Raw genomic sequence first — 27391 nt, 5'->3', positions numbered from 1 at the left:
AACTTTACAATGTTTTTTTTTTTTTTGGGGGGGTGGGGGGGGGGGGGGGGGGGGGTTGGAGTAAAGGGGGGGGGGTAGAAGGATTACTTTATCCTATCCCAGGTATTCCTTAAAGAGGTGGGGTTTCAAATGTCTCCGGAAGGTGGTGAGTGACTCCGCTGTCCTGGCGTCGTGAGGGAGCTTGTTCCACCATTGGGGTGCCAGAGCAGCGAACAGTTTTGACTGGGCTGAGCGGGAACTATGCTTCCGCAGAGGTAGGGGAGCCAGCAGGCCAGAGGTGGATGAACGCAGTGCCCTCGTTTGGGTGTAGGGACTGATCAGAGCCTGAAGGTACGGAGGTGCCGTTCCCCTCACAGCTCCGTAGGCAAGCACCATGGTCTTGTAGCAGATGTGAGCTTCAACTGGAAGCCAGTGGAGTGTGCGGAGGAGCGGGGTGACGTGAGAGAACTTGGGAAGGTTGAACACCAGACGGGCTGCGGCATTCTGGATGAGTTGTAGGGGTTTAATGGCACAGGCAGGGAGCCCAGCCAACAGCGAGTTGCAGTAATCCAGACGGGAGATGACAAGTGCCTGGATTAGGTCCTGTGCCGCTTCCTGTGTAAGGCAGGGTCGTACTCTCCGAATGTTGTAGAGCATGAACCTACAGGATCGGGTCACCGCCTTGATGTTAGCGGAGAACGACAGGGTGTTGTCCAGGGTCACGCCAAGGCTCTTCGCACTCTGGGAGGAGGACACAACGGAGTTGTCAACCGTGATGGCGAGATCATGGAACGGGCAGTCCTTCCCCGGGAGGAAGAGCAGCTCCGTCTTGACGAGGTTCAGCTTGAGGTGGTGATCCGTCATCCATACTGATATGTCTGCCAGACATGCAGAGATGCGATTCGCCACCTGGTTATCAGAAGGGGGAAAGGAGAAGATTAGTTGTGTGTCGTCAGCGTAGCAATGATAGGAGAGGCCATGTGAGGATATGACAGCGCCAAGTGACTTGGTGTATAGCGAGAATAGGAGAGGGCCTAGAACTGAGCCCTGGGGGACACCAGTGGTGAGAGCACATGGTGCGGAGACAGCTTCTCGCCACGCCACTTGGTAGGAGCGACCGGTCAGGTAGGACGCAATCCAAGAGTGAGCCGCGCCGGAGATGCCCAGCTCGGAGAGGGTGGAGAGGAGGATCTGATGGTTCACAGTATCAAAGGCAGCAGACAGGTCTAGAAGGACAAGAGCAGAGGAGAGAGAGTTAGCTTTAGCAGTGCGGAGAGCCTCTGTGACACAGAGAAGAGCAGTCTCAGTTGAATGACCAGTCTTGAAACCTGACTGGTTTGGATCAAGAAGGTCATTCTGAGAGAGATAGCAAGAGAGTTGGCTAAAGACGGCACGCTCAATAGTTTTGGAGAGAAAAGAAAGAAGGGATACTGGTCTGTAGTTGTTGACATCGGAGGGATCGAGTGTTGGTTTTTTGAGAAGGGGTGCAACTCTCGCTCTCTTGAAGACGGAAGGGACATAGCCAGCGGTCAAGGATGAGTTGATCAGCGAGGTGAGGTAAGGGAGAAGGTCACCGGAGATGGTCTGGAAAAGAGAGGAGGGGATAGGGTCAAGCGGGCAGGTTGTTGGGCAGCCTGCCGTCACAAGTCGCAAGATTTTATCTGGAGAGAGAGGGGAGAAAGAAGTCAAAGCATAGGGTAGGGCAGTGTGAGCAGGACCAGCAGTGTCATTTGACTTAACAAACGAGGATCGGATGTCATCAACCTTCTTTTCAAAATGGTTGACGAAGTCATCCACAGAGAGGGAGGAGGGGGGGAGGGGAGATTCAGCAGGGAGGAGAATGTGGCAAAGAGCTTCCTAGGGTTAGAGGCGGATGCTTGGAATTTAGAGTGGTAGAAAGTGGCCCTAGCAGCAGAAACAGATGAAGAAAATGTAGAGAGGAGGGAGTGAAAAGATGCCAGGTCTGCAGGGAGTCTAGTTTTCTTCCATTTCCGCTCAGCTGCCCGGAGCTCTGTTCTGTGAGCTCGCAATGAGTCATCAAGCCACGGAGCTGGAGGGGAGGACCGAGCCGGCCGGGAGGATAGGGGACATAGAGAGTCAAAGGATGCAGAAAGGGAGGAGAGGAGGGTTGAGGAGGCAGAATCAGGAGATTGGAGGAAGAAGGATTGAGCAGAGGGAAGAGATGATAGGATGGAAGAGGAGAGAGTAGCGGGAGAGAGAGAGCGAAGGTTGCGACGGCGCATTACCATCTGTGTAGGGGCAGAGTGAGTAGTGTTGGAGGAGAGGGAGAGAGAAAAGGATACAAAGTAGTGGTCGGAGACTTGGAGGGGAGTTGCAGTGAGATTAGTAGAAGAACAGCATCTAGTAAAGATGAGGTCAAGCGTATTGCCTGCCTTGTGAGTAGGGGGGGACGGTGAGAGGGTGAGGTCAAAAGAGGAGAGGAGTGGAAAGAAGGAGGCAGAGAGAAATGAGTCATATGTAGACGTAGGGAGGTTGAAATCCCCCAGAACTGTGAGGGGTGAGCCATCCTCAGGAAAGGAACTTATCAAGGCGTCAAGCTCATTGATGAACTCTCCAAGGGAACCTGGAGGGCGATAGATGACAAGGATATTAAGCTTAAATGGGCTAGTGACTGTGACAGCATGGAATTCAAATGAGGAGATAGACAGATGGGTCAGGGGAAAAATTGAGAATGTCCACTTGGGAGAGATGAGGATTCCTGTGCCACCACCCCGCTGACCAGATGCTCTCGGGGTATGCGAGAACACATGGTCAGACGAGGAGAGAGAAGCAGGAGTAGCAGTGTTTTCAGTGGTAATCCATGTTTCCGTCAGCGCCAAGAAGTCGAGGGACTGGAGGGTAGCATAGGCTGGGATGAAGTCTGCCTTGTTGGCAGCAGAACGGCAGTTCCAGAGGCTGCCTGAGCCCTGGAACTCCACGTGGGTCGTGCGTGCAGGGACCACCAGGTTAGAGAGGCAGCAGCCACGCAGTGTGAGGCGTTTGTGTAGCCTGTGCGGAGAGGAGAGAACAGGGATAGGCAGAGGCATAGTTGACAGGCTGCAGCAGATGGCTACAATAATGCAGAGGAGATCGGAATAAAATGAACTAAACATCTGGGAAAGGAGAGAGCGGGGCCTCCCTCACCACAACTCCCAAATATAACTCTCCCAACTTCCACCTCAGAAACTATAATTGTTGTAAACTACAGCGGTTCAATGTTTTCTAGGAATAGACTAACCTAGTTTATTCAGCTAGCTAACTAGGTGCAGTATTATTCCGTGAAAAACGTCCGGGCACCTTGATTGGCATCGTCTGTGGAAGGCTGTTTGCTTGCTTGCTAGCTACCTACGCTTGATGTTTATTGCTCAGTTATTTTACATAGTTAGTTTCTGTATTCCCATCAAAACATACATTTACTGTTATTCGATTAAATTAACTGATAGCTACAAACATAATGTCGAATGACAAGCTAACGTTGGCTAACAAGCTATCCATTGCAACACGGAAATGTCTAGCTTCAACCATTTTAATAAATTAATTGTCAGGTTTTAATTTAGACAAATGGCATTACGTAGCTATAATCAAGTTATTCTCAGAAAACTGTGCATTAGATCCAAAAGCCTTACCATTTCGTTGAGTTGTTGCTTGTTTTTTGTAACCACATTGGAACATTCCAACATTCATCTTTAAGGACATGAACTGGCAGAACAGGTTTCAGCAAAGTATCGGAATGTGTTTATCCAGCTTTCTTGTTGTTTTTCGGTTTGATTGAAACAGTTTGAGAGTTGTAACTATATTCCAACTGTATTTAATGGTGTTATGTAGTCATGTTATCATGTTTTCAATGTTGTATTGATGTAGGCCTAACCCTCACCAATATTTCTGTTGATGGAGAGACACCAGACAAGACCCAGAGACAGCAACAGAATAATATAATAGGATGGAGAGAGACACCAGACAAGACATAGAGACAGCAACAGAAGAATATGATATGATGGAGAGAGAGACAAGACACAGAGACAGCAACAGAATAGGATATGATGGAGAGAGACATCAGACAAGACACAGAGACAGCAACAGAAGAATAGGATATGATGGAGAGAGACACCAGACAAGACACAGAGACAGCAACAGAAGAATAGGATATGATGGAGAGAGACACCAGACAAGACACAGAGATAGCAACAGAAGAATATGATATGATGGAGAGAGACACCAGACAAGACACAGAGACAGCAACAGAATAGGGTATGATGGAGAGAGACACCAGACAAGACACAGTGACAGCAACAGAAGAATAGGATATGATGGAGAGAGACACCAGACAAGACACAGAGACAGCAACAGAATAGGGTATGATGGAGAGAGACACCAGACAAGACACAGTGACAGTAACAGAAGAATATGATATGATGGAGAGAGACACCAGACAAGATGAAAGACATCAATAGACGACACAGATAAAGTGATGGAGAAAGACAGAGGAGGGGAGAACACAGAGTAGACTATCACTTAAAGCTGATATAGGGATTCTAATTACGAGAGAGAGAGAGAGAGAGAGAGAGAGAGAGAGAGAGAGAGATTAGGTACTGTGGGATTCTTTAATCAGTTTAGCTCATTGGACAGGTCAGAGTCTATATTTGAAGTTCTTGAGTGGTTTTTGGCAATACACTGGTGATGTATTCATGGATTTAGCTGTTGAAATTCCTTCCCGGACCCTCCCACTGGCTGTGGGCTAAGCCACCGATGTCTTCAAATCCTAGGGTAGAGAGGAGCTGCTACTCCTGGGGAGAGAGGAGCTGTTACCCCTGGGGAGAGAGGAGCTGCTACCCCTGGGGAGAGAGGAGCTGCTACCCCTGGGGAGAGAGGAGCTGCTACCCCTGGGGAGAGAGGAGCTGTTACCCCTGGGGAGAGAGGAGCTGTTACCCCTGGGGAGAGAGGAGCTGCTACCCCTGGAGAGAGAGGAGCTGCTACTCCTAGAGAGAGAGGAGCTGCAACGAAGAGAGACTGCGACCCTGCTCGGGAAGAGCTTAACGACTGGTGATTGTTGGGGCATGTTTGGCAGGAGCTTCAGTGATGAAGACTGCTGAACTTGCTGATGTTTCACAATATGCCATGGCCGTCTCAGTCACCAGGTCTCAACCCAATTGAAGACAACCATCAACAAAACACTAAATTATGGAATTTCTTGTGGAAGAATGATGTCACATCCCACCAATAGAGTTCCAGACACTTTTATTTTTTTTACCTTGACAATAAACATTTTAATGAACCACAAACACTTGATGTTTAGGGATGGCACACACAGACAGTTTGCGTTCCTTCTCACATATGCACCTAGGAAGATGCAGTTTTTCTCAACCTGTCATTTTACATAATTTTGCAAGACACATACCATAAAATTTATCCATAGACTTTTGTCCATATTTACAGAAGGCTGTCATTTCACAAATTGTTCCTATATTGAAAGAACATAGGGAAAATAAAGTCAAACATTTCAATACATAACAAAATAATAAAAACAATCACAGAATTGAGGGTACATACAGCATTACTCAGTCTTAATGTATTTTAACCATATTAACCAGTTTAATCAAATTGTTTTCATTTGGAAAACTAAATCAGAACTACATTTGGAGTTTCAGACACGTGTAGAATGTATGCCAAGGCACATTGTAAGAGCTATAAAGAGACAGGGAGTGGGAGAGAGAACAGGTAGAACCTGATATGTAAATGAGCAGAGCAAACGAAAGGAACTTTCCACGACCGAATGATCATTCCAGACTCTACTTCTATTGAGAGACATATAAAAGGTAAGACGATGATTGTTATGTGTATTCAAATAGTTGATGATATTGTTATGTGTATTCATATAGTTGATGATATTGTTATGTGTATTACTATAGTTGATGATATTGTTATGTGTATTCAAATAGTTGATGATATTGTTACAGTGGGGAAAAAAAGTATTTAGTCAGCCACCAATTGTGCAAGTTCTCCCACTTAAAAAGATGAGAGAGGCCTGGAATTTTCATCATAGGTACACGTCAACTATGACAGACAAAATGAGGAAAAAAAATCCAGAAAATCACATTGTAGGATTTTTTATGAATTTATTTGCAAATTATGGTGGAAAATAAGTATTTGGTCAATAACAAAAGTTTCTCAATACTTTGTTATATACCCTTTGTTGGCAATGACACAGATCAAACGTTTTCTGTAAGTCTTCACAAGGTTTTCACACACTGTTGCTGGTATTTTGGCCCATTCCTCCATGCAGATCTCCTCTAGAGCAGTGATGTTTTGGGGCTGTCGCTGGGCAACACGGACTTTCAACTCCCTCCAAAGATTTTCTATGGGGTTGAGATCTGGAGACTGGCTAGGCCACTCCAGGACCTTGAAATGCTTCTTACGAAGCCACTCCTTCGTTGCCCGGGTGGTGTGTTTGGGATCATTGTCATGCTGAAAGACCCAGCCACGTTTCATCTTCAATGCCCTTGCTGATGGAAGGAGGTTTTCACTCAAAATCTCACGATACATGGCCCCATTCATTCTTTCCTTTACACGGATCAGTCGTCCTGGTCCCTTTGCAGAAAAACAGCCCCAAAGCATGATGTTTCCACCCCCATGCTTCACAGTAGGTATGGTGTTCTTTGGATGCAACTCATCATTCTTTGTCCTCCAAACACGACGAGTTGAGTTTTTACCAAAAAGTTATATTTTGGTTTCATCTGACCATATGACATTCTCCCAATCCTCTTCTGGATCATCCAAATGCACTCTAGCAAACTTCAGACGGGCCTGGACATGTACTGGCTTAAGCAGGGGGACACGTCTGGCACTGCAGGATTTGAGTCCCTGGCGGCGTAGTGTGTTACTGATGGTAGGCTTTGTTACTTTGGTCCCAGCTCTCTGCAGGTCATTCACTAGGTCCCCCCGTGTGGTTCTGGGATTTTTGCTCACCGTTCTTGTGATCATTTTGACCCCACGGGGTGACATCTTGCGTGGAGACCCAGATCGAGGGAGATTATCAGTGGTCTTGTATGTCTTCCATTTCCTAATAATTGCTCCCACAGTTGATTTCTTCAAACCAAGCTGCTTACCTATTGCAGATTCAGTCTTCCCAGCCTGGTGCAGGTCTACAATTCTGTTTCTGGTGTCCTTTGACAGCTCTTTGGTCTTGGCCATAGTGGAGTTTGGAGTGTGACTGTTTGAGGTTGTGGACAGGTGTCTTTTATACTGATAACAAGTTCAAACAGGTGCCATTAATACAGGTAACGAGTGGAGGACAGAGGAGCCTCTTAAAGAAGAAGATACAGGTCTGTGAGAGCCAGAAATCTTGCTTGTTTGTAGGTGACCAAATACTTATTTTCCACCATAATTTGCAAATAAATTCATTAAAAATCCTACAATGTGATTTTCTGGAGAAAAAAAATCTCAATTTGTCTGTCATAGTTGACGTGTACCTATGATGAAAATTACAGGCCTCTTTCATCTTTTTAAGTGGGAGAACTTGCACAATTGGTGGCTGACTAAATACTTTTTTCCCCCTCTGTATGTGTATTAATATAGTTGATGATATTGTTATGTGTATTAATATAGTTGATGATATTGTTATGTGTATTCATCTAGTTCATTATATTGTTGTGTATTTATATAGTTGATGATATTGTTATGTGTATTCATATAGTTGATGATATTGTTATGTGTATTAATATAGTTGATGATATTGTTATGTGTATTCATCTAGTTCATTATATTGTTGTGTATTTATATAGTTGATGATATTGTTATGTGTATTCATATAGTTGATGATATTGTTATGCGTATTCATATAGTTTATGATATTGTTATGTGTATTCATATAGTTGATGATATTGTTATGTGTATTCATATAGTTGATGATATTGTTATGTGTATTAATATAGTTGATGATATTGTTATGTGTATTCATATAGTTGATGATATTGTTATGTGTATTAATATAGTTGATGATATTGTTAGGTGTATTCATATAGTTGATGATACAGTGGGGAAAAAAAGTATTTAGTCAGCCACCAATTGTGCAAGTTCTCCCACTTAAAAAGATGAGAGAGGCCTGTAATTTTCATCATAGGTACACGTCAACTATGACAGACAAATTGAGGAAAAAAAATCCAGAAAATCACATTGTAGGATTTTTAATGAATTTATTTGCAAATTATGGTGGAAAATAAGTATTTGTTCACCTACAAACAAGTAAGATTTCTGGCTCTCACAGACCTGTAACTTCTTCTTTAAGAGGCTCCTCTGTCCTCCACTCGTTACCTGTATTAATGGCACCTATTTGAACTTGTTATCAGTATAAAAGACACCTGTCCACAACCTCAAACAGTCACACTCCAAACTCCACTATGGCCAAGACCAAAGAGCTGTCAAAGGACACCAGAAACAAAATTGTAGACCTGCACCAGGCTGGGAAGACTGAATCTGCAATAGGTAAGCAGCTTGGTTTGAAGAAATCAACTGTGGGAGCAATTATTAGGAAATGGAAGACATACAAGACCACTGATAATCTCCCTCGATCTGGGGCTCCACGCAAGATCTCACCCCGTGGGGTCAAAATGATCACAAGAACGGTGAGCAAAAATCCCAGAACAACACGGGGGGACCTAGTGAATGACCTGCAGAGAGCTGGGACCAAAGTAACAAAGCCTACCATCAGTAACACACTACGCCGCCAGGGACTCAAATCCTACAGTGCCAGACGTGTCCCCCTGCTTAAGCCAGTACATGTCCAGGCCCGTCTGAAGTTTGCTAGAGTGCATTTGGATGATCCAGAAGAGGATTGGGAGAATGTCATATGGTCAGATGACACCAAAATATAACTTTTTAGTAAAAACTCAACTTGTCGTGTTTGGAGGACAAAGAATGCTGAGTTGCATCCAAAGAACACCATACCTACTGTGAAGCATGGGGGTGTAAACATCATGCTTTGGGGCTGTTTTTCTGCAAAGGGACCAGGACGACTAATCCGTGTAAAGGAAAGAATGAATGGGGCCATGTATCGTGAGATTTTGAGTGAAAACCTCCTTCCATCAGCAAGGGCATTGAAGATGAAACGTGGCTGGGTCTTTCAGCATGACAATGATCCCAAACACACCACCCGGGCAAGGAAGGAGTGGCTTCGTAAGAAGCATTTCAAGGTCCTGGAGTGGCCTAGCCAGTCTACAGATCTCAACCCCATAGAAAATCTTTGGAGGGAGTTGAAAGTCTGTGTTGCCCAGCGACAGCCCCAAAACATCACTGCTCTAGAGGAGATCTGCATGGAGGAATGGGCCAAAATACCAGCAACAGTGTGTGAAAACCTTGTGAAGACTTACAGAAAACGTTTGACCTGTGTCATTGCCAACAAAGGGTATATAACAAAGTATTGAGAAACTTTTGTTATTGACCAAATACTTATTTTCCACCATAATTTGCAAATAAATTCATAAAAAATCCTACAATGTGATTTTCTGGATTTTTTTCTCATTTTGTCTGTCATAGTTGACGTGTACCTATGATGAAAATTACAGGCCTCTCTCATCTTTTTAAGTGGGAGAACTTGCACAATTGGTGGCTGACTAAATACTTTTTTTCCCCACTGTATGTTTTGTGGACAGTGCTATAATAGGCCTACTCTCCTTAAAATGTTTTCGATATAAATTAGATGCGTGGGGTGAATTTGTTCTGTTTTCATCTGTGTGCCCCAGGGTGATCGCTCCTACACTATCTAGAATCTAAAAGGGTTCTTTGGCTGTCTCCATAGGAGAACCCTTTGTAGAACCCTTTTTGGTCCTAGGTAGAACCCTTTTGGGTTCCATGAAGAATCCTTTCCACAGAGGGTTCTACATGGAAGCCAGAAGAGTTTTACCTGGAACCCAAAAGCGTTATCCTATGGGGACAGCCAGAGGACCCTCTTGGAACTTTTCTAAGAGTGTACTGTATCATAGGTCTATTGACTTGTCTTCTCAAAACAGGCTTAAAACACAACAAGCAACAACATTTTCTCTTTCTAATCTACTGTTAACTCTTTTCACTCAGGAAGGTATGTTGTGTGAAAGAGAGACAAATAAATACTGTGGAAAGACTAACAACAACTTACACTTCCTCAAAACAGGCTGTGCGTATTCATTAGTGCCCACCGTAAACTAATGAACACAACCCAGGTTGTAGCCTACAACTCGGCTGTTGATGCCTGCCTGATGCTGTAACCTGAACTTAGCCTGAGGGGTGTATTATGATGCAAGCTAGATATACTGGTTTTCTAAAGCTAGCTTCAGTTAGCTTCACATTCCAGCTCAGGCCTCATCCATTAGAATATACAGAGCGCTAGTCATCAGGAAGGTGCTCTCTCAGCAGAACAGTAGATATCTCAATGACTTGACATGTTCTGGTTGTGAATTCAGGCTGCAAGGTGAGAATCCTGCCAGGAATTATTGTAAAGTGTGTAGAGAAATTAAATGTATGGTGTAATTTTAGTACAGTGAATGGATGTAAAACACTCAGACCTAACAGTCTACTTCTACTGAGACAGGTTTGTATCAGTCTAATCATACAAAATGGCTCTAACTGAACATGTGCAAGTCAAATTCAATATATCAATATTCATATATTATAGTTCTACATTTAACATTTCATATGATAAATGTAATTGTATCATAGTTCCACTATAGTGTAGTGATCCTCGCTAAATGAGCCACGTCACAATTCCAACCAATTAACCCAATTGGCGCCAATGGCGCGATGCGTAGGTTGCTTGCCTTTTTACAAGTGCAACCTGGGTTTGCTTCCCTGCCGCGCTGTTTGCTACATTGGTGTCAGAAGTAGTATGGTGTCTGGTGTAGCAAGGGAATCTAGAGACTCAACCTTTGCAGAATCAGAATCACCTTTATTCGCCAAGTACATTTGCACAGTGGGGAGAACAAGTATTTGATACACTGCTGATTTTGCCGGTTTTCCTACTTACAAAGCATGTAGAGGTCTGTCATTTTTATCATAGGTACACTTCAACTGTGAGAGATAGAATCTAAAACTAAAATCCAGAAAATCACATTGTATGATTTTTAAGTAAATAATTAGCATTTTATTAAATGACATAAGTATTTGATCACCTACCAACCAGTAAGAATTCCAGCTCTCACAAACCTGTTAGTTTTTCTTTAAGAAGCCATCCTGTTCTCCACTCATTACCTGTATTAACTGCACCTGTTTGAACTCGTTACCTGTATAAAAGACACCTGTCCACACACTCAATCAAACAGACTCCAACCTCTCCACAATGGCCAAGACCAGAGAGCTGTGTAAGGACATCAGGGATAAAATTGTAGACCTGCACAAGGCTGGGATGGGCTACAGGACAATAGGCAAGCAGCTTGGTGAGAAGGCAACAACTGTTGGCGCAATTATTAGAAAATGGAAGAAGTTCAAGATGACGGTCAATCACCCTCGGTCTGGGGCTCCATGCAAGATCTCACCTCGAGGGGCATCAATGATCATGAGGAAGGTGAGGGATCAGCCCAGAACTACACGGCAGGACCTGGTCAATGACCTGAAGAGAGCTGGGACCACAGTCTCAAAGAAAACCATTAGTAACACACTACGCCGTCATGGATTAAAATCCTGCAGCGCACGCAAGGTCCCCCTGCTCAAGCCAGTGCATGTCCAGGCCCGTCTGAAGTTTGCCAATGACCATCTGGATGATCCAGAGGAGGAATGGGAGAAGGTCATGTGGTCTGATGAGACAAAAATTGAGCTTTTTGGTCTAAACTCCACTCGCCGTGTTTGGAGGAAGAAGAAGGATGAGTACAACCCCAAGAACACCATCCCAACCGTGAAGCATGGAGGTGGAAACATCATTCTTTGGGGATGCTTTTCTGCAAAGGGGACAGGACGACTGCACCGTATTGAGGGGAGGATGGATGGGGCCATGTATCGCGAGATCTTGGCCAACAACCTTCTTCCCTCAGTAAGAGCATTGAAGATGGGTCGTGGCTGGGTCTTCCAGCATGACAACGACCCGAAACACACAGCCAGGGCAACTAAGGAGTGGCTCCGTAAGAAGCATCTCAAGGTCCTGGAGTGGCCTAGCCAGTCTCCAGACCTGAACCCAATAGAACATCTTTGGAGGGAGCTGAAAGTCCGTATTGCCCAGCGACAGCCCCGAAACCTGAAGGATCTGGAGAAGGTCTGTATTGAGGAGTGGGCCAAAATCCCTGCTGCAGTGTGTGCAAACCTGGTCAAGACCTACAGGAAACGTATGATCTCTGTAATTGCAAACAAAGATTTCTGTACCAAATATTAAGTTCTGCTTTTCTGATGTATCAAATACTTATGTCATGCAATAAAATGCAAATTAATTACTTAAAAATCATACAATGTGATTTTCTGGATTTTTGTTTTAGATTCCGTCTCTCACAGTTGAAGTGTACCTATGATAAAAATTACAGACCTCTACATGCTTTGTAAGTAGGAAAACCTGCAAAATCGGCAGTGTATCAAATACTTGTTCTCCCCACTGTATGTAGGATCTTAATTTGAGCCAGTTTGCTACAGCAGGAAAATATTCCTGCAGCAACAGGAAATGTGAATTATAATGTGAATTATAATTAATGGACATTTTTGTAGCGGTTTATAAATTTTTATTAAGGGAAACTCAAGTCTGCCATTTCTAAGTGGAAATTACAAACTTCAGAAGCATTTTAAAACCTCAAATACACTACAAGTTTTACATTTCCTGCATTGCGGGAAAGTTATTCTACAGTGGGGGGTGATAATAATAACAATAATAATAAATAATAATATGCCATTTAGCAGACGCTTTTATCCAAAGCGACTTACAGTCGTGCGTGCATACATTTTTGTGTATGGGTGGTCCCGGGGATCGAACCCACTACCTTGGCGTTACAAGCGCCGTGCTCTACCAGCTGAGCTACAGAGGATCAAATTAAGATCCTACATCTGTACACATAATTCTACATGGTGATAGTGATTGACAACATTTAGAGACAGAATACAGACAGAAGAGTTTACACAAATTTCTGTACAACATTATACAGAACTGGGTAGAGTGAGCATAGAGCTATAAGAGAATGAACAGTGATATACAGTACAGTCGATATACATATACAGTACCAGTATAAATATATCTAAGAGAGATGAACAGAGTGCTAATGCAGTATAGTTCAGTTATTTAGTGTACAGTTCAGAGATGGCTTGATGTGATGAGCAGCAGAGTGTATAGTCCTTTAGTCTCTATGGGCCAGATGGCCAGTTGGTCAGGGCCACAGCATGGGGAAAGAAACTGTTCAGATGGGGGTCTATAACATCCAATCACATAGGTTTACAGCAGCTGACAGATGCAACATCATTGCTAATAATGCAAACTGCCTTGGTTTAGATAAAGACAAGCTCTGTACAGATGTAGGATCTTAATTTAATCAGCCTGTTGCAGGATAACTAAAACTTGTTGTGTATTTGAGGGTTAAAAAGGCTTCTGAAGTTTGTTATTTCCCTTTTGAAAAATGTCAATTTATTATAATCCACATAATAATTAAAATTTCGAGTTGCTTCAGGATTATTTTCCTGCTGTAGCAAACGGGCTCAAATTAAGATCGTACATCTGTAGCAATATACCTGTCTTTAATGTACATGGCTATATTAGGAGGACATGATTCTCTTTAGACCATTGTTTTTTGACCATTTTACATATTTTATTTACTGTTGTTTAGGCTGGTTGAATGAGTTCCCTATGAGAGGCTACTTCATCTGCAAGAAAACAGGCGGCCGCACCAGTTTCCTCATATGAAATTAAAAGTAAGTGTGTAGACTACGCACTTACAAAATGGCTTTTCAAACTGTGGGACACATTTCTCGGCAACATTAAAATTAGGATAAATGTGTTGATTTGAAGGAAGACGGGCAGACTGTTAAGTCTAGGCTACATAGAACTATTATATTAGAAAGTTAGGTCGTTTACAGACATTCAATAGTCAGAGTAGGTTTGATGTATGATCACTTATCATGCTGACCAACCTGATGGTCTCTGTTGGAAATGTAAAATATATCATGCCTAGGCTACATGCTCTGTCCTGCTACTGGTAGGCCTGTAACGTTATGGGAACTGATCTGAACAGGTTTAGGCTGGTCATCTAGGATATGTAGGCTATAGCTGAGGTATAGACCTCCATCTGCATATCACTAACAAACCTATATTATATATTATAACCTAGCCTACTTTACATAATATAAATCTCTTACTTGTTGCAAAAATACTTTCTGAATGTATCAATGATTTCCCCTCAGATCAATCATGCCTGTTTTAGCCCTTCTGTCTACATTCTCAGATTGAAAGATAATAAATAGCCTACTTTTAATGAATACAAATACGTGTGAGATATGGCCTTGTGTTGCTGCACTGTCTATAACTACCTTAACAAACAGTGACTTATTATTATTATTGACAGTTAACATGGAGAAGAGATGTCACAACCAGATGTTCATCTGATTTCATTAAATAGCCTGACTGTTTCGATATGTCTGTTAGTACATTTTTTATTTCTAAGAGATCATGAGTAAAAGAGAACAATGGACATTCTAGAATTAGTTGTCACTGTGTTCACCACAACCAACATGCTGTCAGGGTCAGTGGTCTAAAATGAGTCTCTCTGGGGAGAGAGAGGAGGGGGTCCCTGCCTCTAAAATGAGTCTCTCTGGGGGACATGACACCAAAGCTAAGAGGTGAGATTACAATTTTGTTTAAGAATTCTTAAGATTATTTCCAAAACGCTATATCCACATTTTTTTTCAGCAGAAATTATTGCCTTGGGTACCTTTAATATTACTGGGTAACTTCAATATTACTGTTCTCAGATTTTTTATTAATGGATTTGAGATGTATAAAAAATAAATGTTTTTTTTGGCTAAATGCTCTGTATCCATTTTTTTTTAGCTGGAATGGAATCGTATCCTCTATATTTGACTGTGATACAGTGGGGAAAAAAGTATTTAGTCAGCCACCAATTGTGCAAGTTCTCCCACTTAAAAAGATGAGAGAGGCCTGTAATTTTCATCATAGGTACACGTAATTTTCATCATAGGTACACGTCAACTATGACAGACAAAATGAGAAAAGAAAATCCAGAAAATCACATTGTAGGATTTTTAATGAATTTATTTGCAAATTATGGTGGAAAATAAGTATTTGGTCAATAACAAAAGTTTCTCAATACTTTGTTATATACCCATTGTTGGCAATGACACAGGTCAAACGTTTTCTGTAAGTCTTCACAAGGTTTTCACACACTGTTGCTGGTATTTTGGCCCATTCCTCCATGCAGATCTCCTCTAGAGCAGTGATGTTTTGGGGCTGTCGCTGGGCAACACGGACTTTCAACTCCCTCCAAAGATTTTCTATGGGGTTGAGATCTGGAGACTGGCTAGGCCACTCCAGGACCTTGAAATGCTTCTTACGAAGCCACTCCTTCGTTGCCCGGGTGGTGTGTTTGGGATCATTGTCATGCTGAAAGACCCAGCCACGTTTCATCTTCAATGCCCTTGCTGATGGAAGGAGGTTTTCACTCAAAATCTCACGATACATGGCCCCATTCATTCTTTCCTTTACACGGATCAGTCGTCCTGGTCCCTTTGCAGAAAAACAGCCCCAAAGCATGATGTTTCCACCCCCATGCTTCACAGTAGGTATGGTGTTCTTTGGATGCAACTCATCATTCTTTGTCCTCCAAACACGACGAGTTGAGTTTTTACCAAAAAGTTCTATTTTGGTTTCATCTGACCATATGACATTCTCCCAATCCTCTTCTGGATCATCCAAATGCACTCTAGCAAACTTCAGACGGGCCTGGACATGTACTGGCTTATGCAGGGGGACACGTCTGGCACTGCAGGATTTGAGTTCCTGGCGGCGTAGTGTGTTACTGATGGTAGGCTTTGTTACTTTGGTCCCAGCTCTCTGCAGGTCATTCACTAGGTCCCCCCGTGTGGTTCTGGGATTTTTGCTCACCGTTCTTGTGATCATTTTGACCCCACGGGGTGAGATCTTGCGTGGAGCCCCAGATCGAGGGAGATTATCAGTGGTCTTGTATGTCTTCCATTTCCTAATAATTGCTCCCACAGTTGATTTCTTCAAACCAAGCTGCTTACCTATTGCAGATTCATTCTTCCCAGCCTGGTGCAGGTCTACAATTTTGTTTCTGGTGTCCTTTGACAGCTCTTTGATCTTGGCCATAGTGGAGTTTGGAGTGTGACTGTTTGAGGTTGTGGACAGGTGTCTTTTATACTGATAACAAGTTCAAACAGGTGCCATTAATACAGGTAACGAGTGGGGGACAGAGGAGCCTCTTAAAGAAGAAGTTACAGGTCTGTGAGAGCCAGAAATCGTGCTTGTTTGTAGGTGATCAAATACTTATTTTCCACCATAATTTGCAAATAAATTCATAAAAAATCCTACAATGTGATTTTCTGGATTTTTTTTCTCAATTTGTCTGTCATAGTTGACGTGTACCTATGATGAAAAGTACAGGCCTCTCTCATCTTTTTAAGTGGGAGAACTTGCACAATTGGTGGCTGACTAAAAACTTTTTTCCCCCACTGTATGTGGTTGTCTCACCTAGATATCTTAAGATGAATGCACTTACAGATGCCATATCTTAATTTGACCCAGTTTCTCACAGCAGGAAAATAATCCTGCAGCAATAGGAAATGTAAATTATTATGTGCATTATAATTCATGACATTTTTTTGTAGTGGTCGGTACATTTTTCATTAGGGCAAATCAAGTTTGACATTTTTTAAGTGGAAATTACAAACTCTAGAAGCCTTTTTAAAGCTTGAATACACTACAATATGGCAACTGTATTGTAAGTCACTCTGGGCCCGGTTTCCCGATAGCGATGGAATTTAGGCTTACCAGTGTTTTAAGATGCATCTTTCCTACAACGGTTGAAGATGTAACATGTATTTCCCACGCACCACGCAGAGAGAACGGTCGCCAAGTGCGTTGTTGGAGCATGTCGTTATTTAGAGGATCGAAAGAAAGGGAGCGCCGCTCTTGGATCAGTTTTCTCCATTCAAATCTTTCCTTAACATTATAATTAGTTCACAATACTGATGACAGATCAGCTCCTAGAGAGATATTACCACCTACGGCTGCAAATATTGAGGCGGCTTATTCTAAATCACAGATTTGGCACATCATTGGGCACGTTAGGCTACACATCATGAAATATATTGAGACAAATTACAGACCGTAGTCTACAAGTAGCAAAATAGAACTCAATTGATTGAAATAGGACTATAGCCTACTGTTTATATTTTAATGCAGTTGTCTCGGTTTTCATTTGAAGCATCATTTTATACGTTGCATGTTTGCATCAATTGCAAAGACATTTGCAACTTTGTATTTGTAGTCAACTTTGTTCTGAATTTATCGGCGGTCACAGAGAGACGGATAAACCATGTGATTCTATGTTTAGCGGAGATCTTCTGTGTATAAAGTGACGCGAGAGGGCAAAAAAGCATCTAACCACGCACTTGGCTGTTCTACAAGTGGTCTGAGGCAGGTATTAGAATATGAGCGTTTTCAAGTGCAACGTTAATAACGATGGTTTTGGGAAACAGCTCAGAGATTTAACAATGCTCCTACGAAGGTTCTAACGATTAACTTATCCTTAAGATGCTTTTGGGATGCCATGGACAAAAACATCTGCTAAATTCAAAGGTAAATGTGTTACATACAGATCTCATATTACTGGATTAATTTTTTTAAACAATTTTTAATATTGATGTTACAAATGTATCATGTGTACAGTTCTTTATAAAAAAAAAAGTAGTTATTTGTTACATTTGACTGTGTAAAACCTAGCAGTACTACTTATTTCTCTGAGAGTGAGGCAGATGTACATTCAAGAATTAGTTGTCACTGTGTTAACCACAACCAACATGCTGTATCTCTGTTTAGGGGTCAGTGGTCTAAAATTAGTCTGTCTGGGGAGAGAGAGGACCAATTTTCTACTCTGAGACGCTTTGTGGATATGGGCCCAGATCTCAAAATATTGTTTTAAAAAACAACGAATTGTTGTTTTACATAATAATAAAAAAAGAATATTACTAATGTACCTGACTTTAAAGACTTGGATTAGTTTATTGTGTTGCTCTGCTCATGTCCGCGTTCTGGAACTGTCCGCGTCCTCGTACGGTGTGGCGCCAAGCATATTGTCCAGTTACGCGCAGAGTGGTCTGAGGTGATCTTTGGGAACAATGACGGAGTTCGCTAAAGTGTTGAGACACCGAAGTTTATTGTTCAATTTGCTTTTTTTGCATAATGGTCAGTGATAGTATGAGTGTAGCCAGATCCTTTTCACTCGCTATTCTTGTTTAATTGTGTGGTTCACCGGATTCGTCATCATCCTCGAGGGACAGACGAACGACCTGCTAGCTAGCCAAGCTAGTCGGTACAGCTAGCTAAGCTAGCTACTCTACCAGCAGCATCCTAGTTATCCTAGCTACCACTACATCATCACCGGCTCCCTGCATTTCTTGTGGACCGATGGAGCTCCCTGGTTGGTTCTTCCACCTGTTAAACACCGTGGAGGGCTTCTCCCTCTCTCATTGACGGATGCTGGCTACGCTCCCTCTGTCCGGTTCTCCTCTCTTCACTAGATGGATGGTAACTTTAGTGTTTAACCCCTCTGTGTCCAAGGACTGAACTTTTGAATATTATTTTCGGGGCGCCTCAAGTGACATTTTTTACAACGTTTATTTCTGATAAAATTAGTTCATTGCATCCGCCATGGAGCCCAGTTTAATAATATTACCTTCTGTTCCTGGTTATGAAGTAATCGCGAAAAAACAGGCCTTATGTTTGGGCATTTTAAACCCTACCAGCTCCTATTAGTTCTATTGAGCTCTGTGACACCGACTCACCTTCTATTCCCAGCCCATTGTTCTGCGTCACAATGCCAGCTTCACTATTGTTATCAATGAGACCTGCCTGCGTTAACCCTGTAGGTTTACCTCAGGTAACTTATTATTACCAAAGTTACGGCTACTTGGTGAGCCTTAACCCTGTAGGTTTACCTCAGGTAACTTATTATTAACAAGGTTACGGCTACTTGGTGAGCGCGCACACTGTTCACCTGAGTACATGTTGTGGTCACCAATAGTGAGGTGAGACACAACTTAAGATGCGATGGCTGGCGGATAGGCATCAAACATTAAAAATGTTCTGGTCATGGTTAACCATATTTGTTTTTTAAGAAAAAAGTGTACAATCTAAACAAAACGCATGTCCCTGTCATCTTTTTCAAGATGTGGCCGATTTAAACAGCCAGAAGACATTTTTAAATTAAGAAATAACCATTGTTGTTGTTTCTAAATGGCTGCTGGGTAATTTGATATGCATCGAAATCTTTGTTCGTAGGCATCAAATTGAGTGAATGCTGCGCAGGTTCACTGAGTTGCAAACCAAATGGGTATAATGGGGTGATTGTTGTCTAATCGGGTGGTCTAGCTAATGGATTTGTAGATCTGACGCAGTTGCTACCTCAGATTATGAGCCTAGCAAGTATCATGAATGAGTTATGTAGTACCCACATATGGCCACAAGGAGGAGCAAGAGTGCCATAAACCCATACAGTTTTTTGCCATATAAACCCTAAACCTAACAATCAATCAAATGTATTTATAAAGCCCTTTTTACACCAGCAGATGTCACAAAGTGCTATACAGAAACTCTTACCCTACTTATAACCTATTTTAGCTGTAACCCTAACCCCTAATTCTAGGGTAGGGTAGCCTAGAACACTTTTAGAAACTATTTTAGTACTAATATTATCTTAGTAAATACAATTATAGTATTAAATAGCGTTTTGATTATTTTGTTGTTATTTTATTATACAGTGGGGAGAACAAGTATTTGATACAATGCCGATTTTGCAGGTTTTCCTACTTACAAAGCATGTAGAGGTCTGTAATTTTTATCATAGGTACACTTCAACTGTGAGAGACGGAATCTAAAACAAAAATCCAGAAAATCACATTGTATGAATTTTAAGTAATTAATTTGCATTTTATTGCATGACATAAGTATTTGATACATCAGAAAAGCAGAACTTAATATTTGGTACAGAAACCTTTGTTTGCAATTACAGAGATCATACGTTTCCTGTAGGTCTTGACCAGGTTTGCACACACTGCAGCAGGGATTTTGGCCCACTCCTCAATACAGACCTTCTCCAGATCCTTCAGGTTTCGGGGCTGTCGCTGGGCAATACGGACTTTCAGCTCCCTCCAAAGATGTTCTATTGGGTTCAGGTCTGGAGACTGGCTAGGCCACTCCAGGACCTTGAGATGCTTCTTACGGAGCCACTCCTTAGTTGCCCTGGCTGTGTGTTTCGGGTCGTTGTCATGCTGGAAGACCCAGCCACGACCCATCTTCAATGCTCTTACTGAGTGAAGGCCAAGAAACTCGCGATACATGGCCCCATCCATCCTCCCCTCAATACGGTCCAGTCGTCCTGTCCCCTTTGCAGAAAAGCATCCCCAAAGAATGATGTTTCCACCTCCATGCTTCACGGTTGGGATGGTGTTCTTGGGGTTGTACTCATCCTTCTTCTTCCTCCAAACACAGCGAGTGGAGTTTAGACCAAAAAGCTCTATTTTTGTCTCATCAGACCACATGACCTTCTCCCATTCCTCCTCTGGATCATCCAGATGGTCATTGGCAAACTTCAGACGGGCCTGGACATGCACTGGCTTGAGCAGGGGGACCTTGCGTGCGCTGCAGGATTTTAATCCATGACGGCGTAGTGTGTTACTAATGGTTTTCTTTGAGACTGTGGTCCCAGCTCTCTTCAGGTCATTGACCAGGTCCTGCCGTGTAGTTCTGGGCTGATCCCTCACCTTCCTCATGATCATTGATGCCCCACGAGGTGAGATCTTGCATGGAGCCCCAGACCGAGGGTGTTGGCCGTCATCTTGAACTTCTTCCATTTTCTAATAATTGCGCCAACAGTTGTTGCCTTCTCACCAAGCTGCTTGCCTATTGTCCTGTAGCCCATCCCAGTGCAGGTCTACAATTTTATCCATGATGTCCTTACACAGCTCTCTGGTCTTGGCCATTGTGGAGAGGTTGGAGTCTGTTTGATTGAGTGTGTGGACAGGTGTCTTTTATACAGGTAACGAGTTCAAACAGGTGTAGTTAATACAGGTAATAAGTGGAGAACAGGAGGGCTTCTTAAAGAAAAACTAACAGGTCTGTGAGAGATGGAATTCTTACTGGTTGGTAGGTGATCAAATACTTATGTCATGCAATAAAATGCAAATTATTTACTTAAAAATCATACAATGTGATTTTCTGGATTTTTGTTTTAGATTCCGTCTCTCACAGTTGAAGTGTACCTATGATAAAAATTACAGACCTGTACATGCTTTGTAAGTAGGAAAACCTACAAAATCGGCAGTGTGTCAAATACTTGTTCTCCCTACTGTATGTATAATTGCAAGACAGAACACTTGATAAAGAAGACACATTTGTTTTATTTTTCAAATGTGGTTTGAATTGGGTGACCTAGTAACCTCTGTGTGAAAGTCCAGTAATTGGCGTGGGGCAGGTTTGAGACTGATCTAATACACTTTATTTCTCAGCTGCCTCACCAATGTCTGTACGTGAATTAATAACTTTTAATTGCTAAATATTTCCAATAGATGGCAGCATAAGACCACAAAGCATCAGTTATAGGCTACAAGCAGCAATATGATTGACATAAAATAGCATGCAACCAAATACTATATGTCCCATGATATTCTAAAATGGTCACTCATTACTTTAGTTAGCTATATATCTCGTATTAGGCCTGTGATGCTTTTGGAAGAGCAATTAAATAGTGACTATAGCAGGTGTTGAACCCCTGGTAAATAATCACTAGTCAGATGCTCCAACCTCAACCCTAGTATACATTTTTAAATATCTAATATTGCTATGAAACAACCTCGGAATAGAAAAGACAAGAGTGCGTCTTGCAGCCCGCCAATAAATTACATCATGCAACCATCGCTGTTAGCAAATGTACCTCAACATGCCCCTCGCTTGTGCTAGAAGGCAGAGTGCTCGCTGCTGGTTGATGAATCTGACAATGAATGTACTAGGAAAATACGTTTTTCTCGACCAGAGGTGACTCAATTAATGTTCAGGCTTATTGATAATCGTTATAGTAATGAAGTATAATTCCAAAACATGAGCATAAAAACAGCTAATAATAAACATGAATCATCATTATATTATTTCACAGTAATCTGATAAATGCTTTTTCAGTCGTTCCTATTGCGTTAGCAGTGTGGAAAGCGTGTGCAGGAGTTTTCCTGTGAGGGGGAGTGGTGGTGTATCCAGGGAGAAAACTAAATTTACCTTCTGAAATGTCATTCATGGTCTTATGCTGCCATCTATTGGAATTATTTAGCAACTGCAGTAGTACTGAATAAAGTGTATATCCTTACTAAAGTAGTAATTACTCTGAATTGCAAAATATGACATTTTCTAGTTCATTTTACCACTTACAACCATAAAATAACAATTTATAGCATAACAAACAATGAAACTGACATAAACCAAAAAGACCATACATTTAGTTAATTATTAATAAATTAAAAAACGATTTAATTAGATGGGTGACATTATCTGCCAAAGTAACACCACTGTAGATACAGAAGAGCTCTCCAGTAGGTGTACCAAAACATTCAAAATTGAGGTTACAAGTTTATCATCTTTCAAAGCAGAATTACTTTCCCATTGTTCCTCAACTGTAGTGTATGATATACCTTTTTCTAGCTGAGTCTCTACTTTTATCCAATGTAAAAAATTAAAAATAAAAATTTCAAATTTTACTACATAAGATCAAATCGAGCCGGTCGGCCACATTTGACTGTGTAAAACCTAGCAGTACTACTTATTTCTCTGAGAGTGAGGCAGATATATTATTACTGTGTAAAACCTAGCAGTACTACTTATTTCTCTGCGAGTGAGGCAGATATATATTATTACTGTGTAAAACCTAGCAGTACTACTTATTTCTCTGAGAGTGAGGCAGATATAAATATTATTACTGTGTAAAACCTAGCAGTACTACTTATTTCTCTGAGAGTGAGGCAGATATATAGCATTTTGCAAAAAAAAACATGATTATTTGTCTCTCTGAAATGAAACCATCAAGTGATAGATTTTAGACAAATACATGTCTTTCATTGAACAATCACATGCCATGATTAGCTAGTGAAAAAACACACCAATCTCTTTCATAATTTCTTTAAACAATAAAATCTCATTTACAAACATTTCTGAAAATTGATATATAGCGTTTTGGAATGAAACTCTTATGTTATGTTTCCCCATCTGAACTCAGAGTAGATGAGAGATGTAATGTTTGTCTCTGTTGTGTTGAAGCCCAATCAAGCAGGAGAGACCAGCCTCCCCTGTACCCAGCTGTGTGTCCATGAAGAGTGACTGGTCTATGAATCTACCTATATCCTTTAGAGAGGGAGACTTTTCTACTGAACAAAGGTAAGAAGAACTCATGGGTCATGGTCAGTGAGTTAAACAACACTGTCTCTAGTCATTTCTCCTCTCCCATTTTACCATTTATTTTTGTTGTTTTCATAATCCATAGGCTAATCCTTTTTCCATTTTCATAGTCCTAAAACAATATTAAACCAACACAACATTTTCTCCCTGTGTGTGTGTGTGTGTGTGTGTGTGTGTGTGTGTGTGTGTGTTGTGAGTGTACTCCCTGGATGAGGAGATGTAATCTCATGTTTTGTCCACAGAAACCAACTGGAGAGATCAGTCAGAGATTCTCAGTGGTCAGTCTTCCCAGAGTCATCAAACAGACCTGTTATGCACATTTGTTTTTGTTTACCTCAAGTAAAGTTGATCTGTCAATCATTCATTCATGTGTCAATGAGAAAGCATTTAGTCTCTTGCTTAACTTATTTACTTGATTTATTTCAGTTGCTTGAAAATAATATTATGACATTTGTGAAGAACGAGCTGAAGATGTTCAAGAGGATTCTTAGTCCAGAACTCCCAGAAGGCTTTGAGAGTCAGAAGCAGGATAAGGAAGTGGTGGATGCTGAAGATGAGAAGCAGGAGAGCAGTGCCATAGAGGGGGCTCTGAAGATCACACTGCACGTCCTGAGGAAAATGAACCAGAAGGAGCTTGCTGACACACTGGAGAAAAGTAAGAGCTGTCTGCCTCATGTTGAATGCTGTTTTAGAACATTTAAAAGCTGTAGCTAAAGTACAGCTAAAGTAGCTGTGTAACTAAATGATATTGTAGCAGCCTTAATACAACACCTAGTGACCTCATCAAGTAGCAGCAGGGATGTGTTGTGGTGATTAATTGAGAGAGAGAGAGAGAGAGAGAGAGAGAGAGAGAGAGAGAGAGAGAGAGAGAGAGAGAGAGAGAGAGAGAGAGAGAGAGAGAGAGAGAGAGAGAGAGAGAGAGAGAGAGAGAGAATAGTAATCAGTCACACCAGTCTGTAATGCATAATGAAAACAATTACACATTTATACAGTCAGTTAAGAGAATAAATGATTATAATTTAAAATGTTATAACAGTCCTAGAATACTGTAGGCATTAAAACATACGTAATATTAATATCCTCTGTGTTATTTCTAGATTCAGATGAGCTTGCTGTGATTTGCCAACGTGAACTCAAATCTAATCTAAAGAATAAGTTTCAATGTGTATTTGAGGGGATCGCTAAACAAGGAAACCCAACACTTCTCAATAAGATCTACACAGATCTCTACATCACAGAGGGTGGAACAGGAGAGGTCAATAATTAACATGAGCTGAGACAGATTGAGACAACAACCAGGAAACAAGCAAGACCAGAGACTGCAATCAAATGTAATGACATCTTCAAACCCTTAACTGGACAAGACAAACTTATCAGAACTGTGCTTACAAAGGGAGTCGCTGGCATTGGAAAAACAGTCTCTGTGCAGAAGTTCATTCTGGACTGGGCTGAAGGAAAAGCCAATCAGGATGTCCAATTTGTATTTTCATTCCCTTTTCGGGAGCTGAATTTGATGAAAGGTGGAAAACACACTTTGATTGAACTTCTCAATCACTTCTCAATGGAAACCAAAGAATTAAGAATCTCCAACTATGACAAGTACAAAGTTCTGTTCATCTTTGATGGTCTGGATGAGTGCCGACTGCCCCTAGACTTCACGAAGAACAAGATATGCTGTGACGTCACAGAGTCAACCTCAGTGGATGTTCTGCTGACAAATCTCATCAAGGGAAATCTGCTTCCCTCTGCTCTCCTCTGGATAACTACCCGACCTGCAGCAGCCAATAAGATCCCTTCAGGGTGTGTTGACCAGGTGACAGAGGTACGAGGGTTCAATGACCCACAGAAGGGGGAGTATTTCAGGAAGAGATTCAGTGATGAGGACCTGGCCAGCAGAATCATCTCACACATAAAGACATCAAGGAGCCTCCACATCATGTGCCACATTCCAGTCTTCTGTTGGATTTCTACAACAGTCCTTGAACACATGCTGAAACATAAGAGAGAAGAGATGCCCAAGACTCTGACTGAGATGTACACACACCTTGTGGTGTTTCATACCAAACAGAAGAATGAAAAGTATCTTGGGAAAGAAGAGACAGTTCCACACTGGAATAAAGAGAGCCTTCTGTCACTGGGAAAACTGGCTTTTCAACAGCTTGTGAATGGCAATCTTATTTTCTATGAAAAAATTACATACATTTCAGTGTCACTGGCTGGTTCGCACTGATTAATTAGTTCACTGTTTAGGCTAAAACATCATGTGAAAAACACATTCTAGACTGTTTTTATATGGGACTTTTCCGCAACCTTACTGAGAAAAGAGCGAGCAGAATTGCCACTGGTGAGAGACAAAGCCAGAAGTTCTGAATATAATTATATAACTTTTAATTTCCACATTGCTTCAAAGGCAGGGACGTCAATTTTCGGTACAGGCAACGATGGAGCAATTAATTTCAACAACAGACATAATGCAAACCAGTGTTTTATTGACCTTTATCAATGTGCCTGTAAAGTTTATTGTACCGTAGCATCTTCCCATATGGTCTAGCGGTTAGGATTCCTGGTTTTCACCCAGGTGGCCCGTGTTCAACTCCCGGTATGGGAACTCATATCTTGTCATTTGGCAGGTAGTTGTTTAACTTCAGATCCCACATCTGAATTTGAGCCACTTTCACAGAACAAGAATCCCTCAGCAACTGGAAATGTGACTTATTATGTAGATTATAAATCAAACAAACTTTTTTTGATTGGGGTTGATAAAATATTAGTTAGGTCAAATCAAGTGTGCTTTTTTCAAGTTTAAATGACAAACTTGAAAAGCCTTTTTAAACATTGAAAACACCAAGTTTGCATCGCTTGCTCTGTCAATTTGACAATTAAAATATGGTGCGTCACTCATTCTCCAGCAGGGCCAGCGGCACAATGCATAAAGCGTCTGCCTACGGTACACAAGTTTCTATGTTAGGCTGCTGGCTCGTCACTGTATTTAGTTAACCAAAATCTTGCTCTGAAAAATATTACATACATTTCAGTGTCACTGGCTGGTTCGCACAGATTAATTAGTTCACCGTCTAGGCTAAAACGTCATGTGAAAAACACATTCTAGACTGTTTTTATATGGGACTTTTCCGCAACCTTACTGAGAAAAGAACGAGCAGAAGTGCCACAGGTGAGAGACAAAGCCAGAAGTTCTGAAAATAATTATAGAACTTTTAATTTCCACATTGCTTCAAAGGCAGGGACGTCAATTTTCGGTGCCGGCAACGATGGAGCAATCAATTTCAACAACAGACATAATGCAAACCAGCGTTTTATTGACCTTTATCAATGTGCCTGTAAAGTTTATTGTACTGTAGCATCTTCCCATATGGTCTAGCGGTTAGGATTCCTGGTTTTCACCCAGGTGGCCCGGGTTCAACTCCAGGTATGGGAACTCATATCTTGTCATTTGGCAGGTAGTTGTTTAACTTCAGATCCCACATCTGAATTTGAGCCACTTTCACAGAACAAGAATCCCTCAGCAACTGGATATGTGACTTATTATGTAGATTATAAATCAAACAAACTTTTTTTGATTGGGGTTGATAAAATATTAGTTAGGCCAAATCAAGTGTGCTTTTTTCAAGTTTGAATGACAAACTTGATAAGCCTTTTTAAACATTGAATACACTTCAAGTTTGCATTGCTTGCTCTGTCAATTTGACAATTAAAATATGGTGCGTCACTCATTCTCCAGCAGGGCCAGCGGCACAATGCATAAAGCGTCTGCCTACGGTACACAAGTTTCTATGTTAG

General features: G+C 41.6%; 1 protein-coding gene across 2 annotated transcripts; it reads left to right on the top strand.

Moving 5' to 3' along the window:
• Positions 1-5735: 5735 nt before the first annotated feature.
• LOC311104207 (uncharacterized protein) lies at positions 5736-26371 on the top strand. Of its 2 annotated transcripts, XM_084145939.1 has the most exons (6): positions 5736-5792; positions 13731-13815; positions 23456-23572; positions 23836-23871; positions 24020-24248; positions 24691-26371. In XM_084145939.1, exons 5-6 carry the CDS (start codon positions 24038-24040, stop codon positions 24858-24860), a joined length of 381 nt encoding a protein of 126 aa, XP_084002065.1. In that variant the 5' UTR covers positions 5736-5792; positions 13731-13815; positions 23456-23572; positions 23836-23871; positions 24020-24037; the 3' UTR covers positions 24861-26371. The 2 variants fall into 2 exon arrangements, 1 of the variants encoding a protein (XP_084002065.1); XR_014610150.1 differs by lacking the exons at positions 5736-5792; positions 13731-13815; positions 23456-23572; positions 23836-23871 and having other exon boundaries at positions 24171-24248; positions 24697-24785.
• Positions 26372-27391: the final 1020 nt, after the last annotated feature.

The sequence above is a fragment of the Coregonus lavaretus genome (assembly GCF_964263955.1).
Source record: "Coregonus lavaretus genome assembly, chromosome: 2".
Lineage (NCBI taxonomy): Eukaryota > Metazoa > Chordata > Actinopteri > Salmoniformes > Salmonidae > Coregonus > Coregonus lavaretus.
This window is presented reverse-complemented; position numbering and strand designations above follow the sequence as displayed.

Bases quoted from the DNA above. Each gene is read 5' to 3' on its own strand.
- LOC311104207 (XM_084145939.1), top strand. From the start codon at position 24,038: ATGACATTTGTGAAGAACGAGCTGAAGATGTTCAAGAGGATTCTTAGT. The intron at 24,249-24,690 runs GTAAGAGCTGTC...TGTTATTTCTAG, and splicing joins TGCTGACACACTGGAGAAAA to ATTCAGATGAGCTTGCTGTG.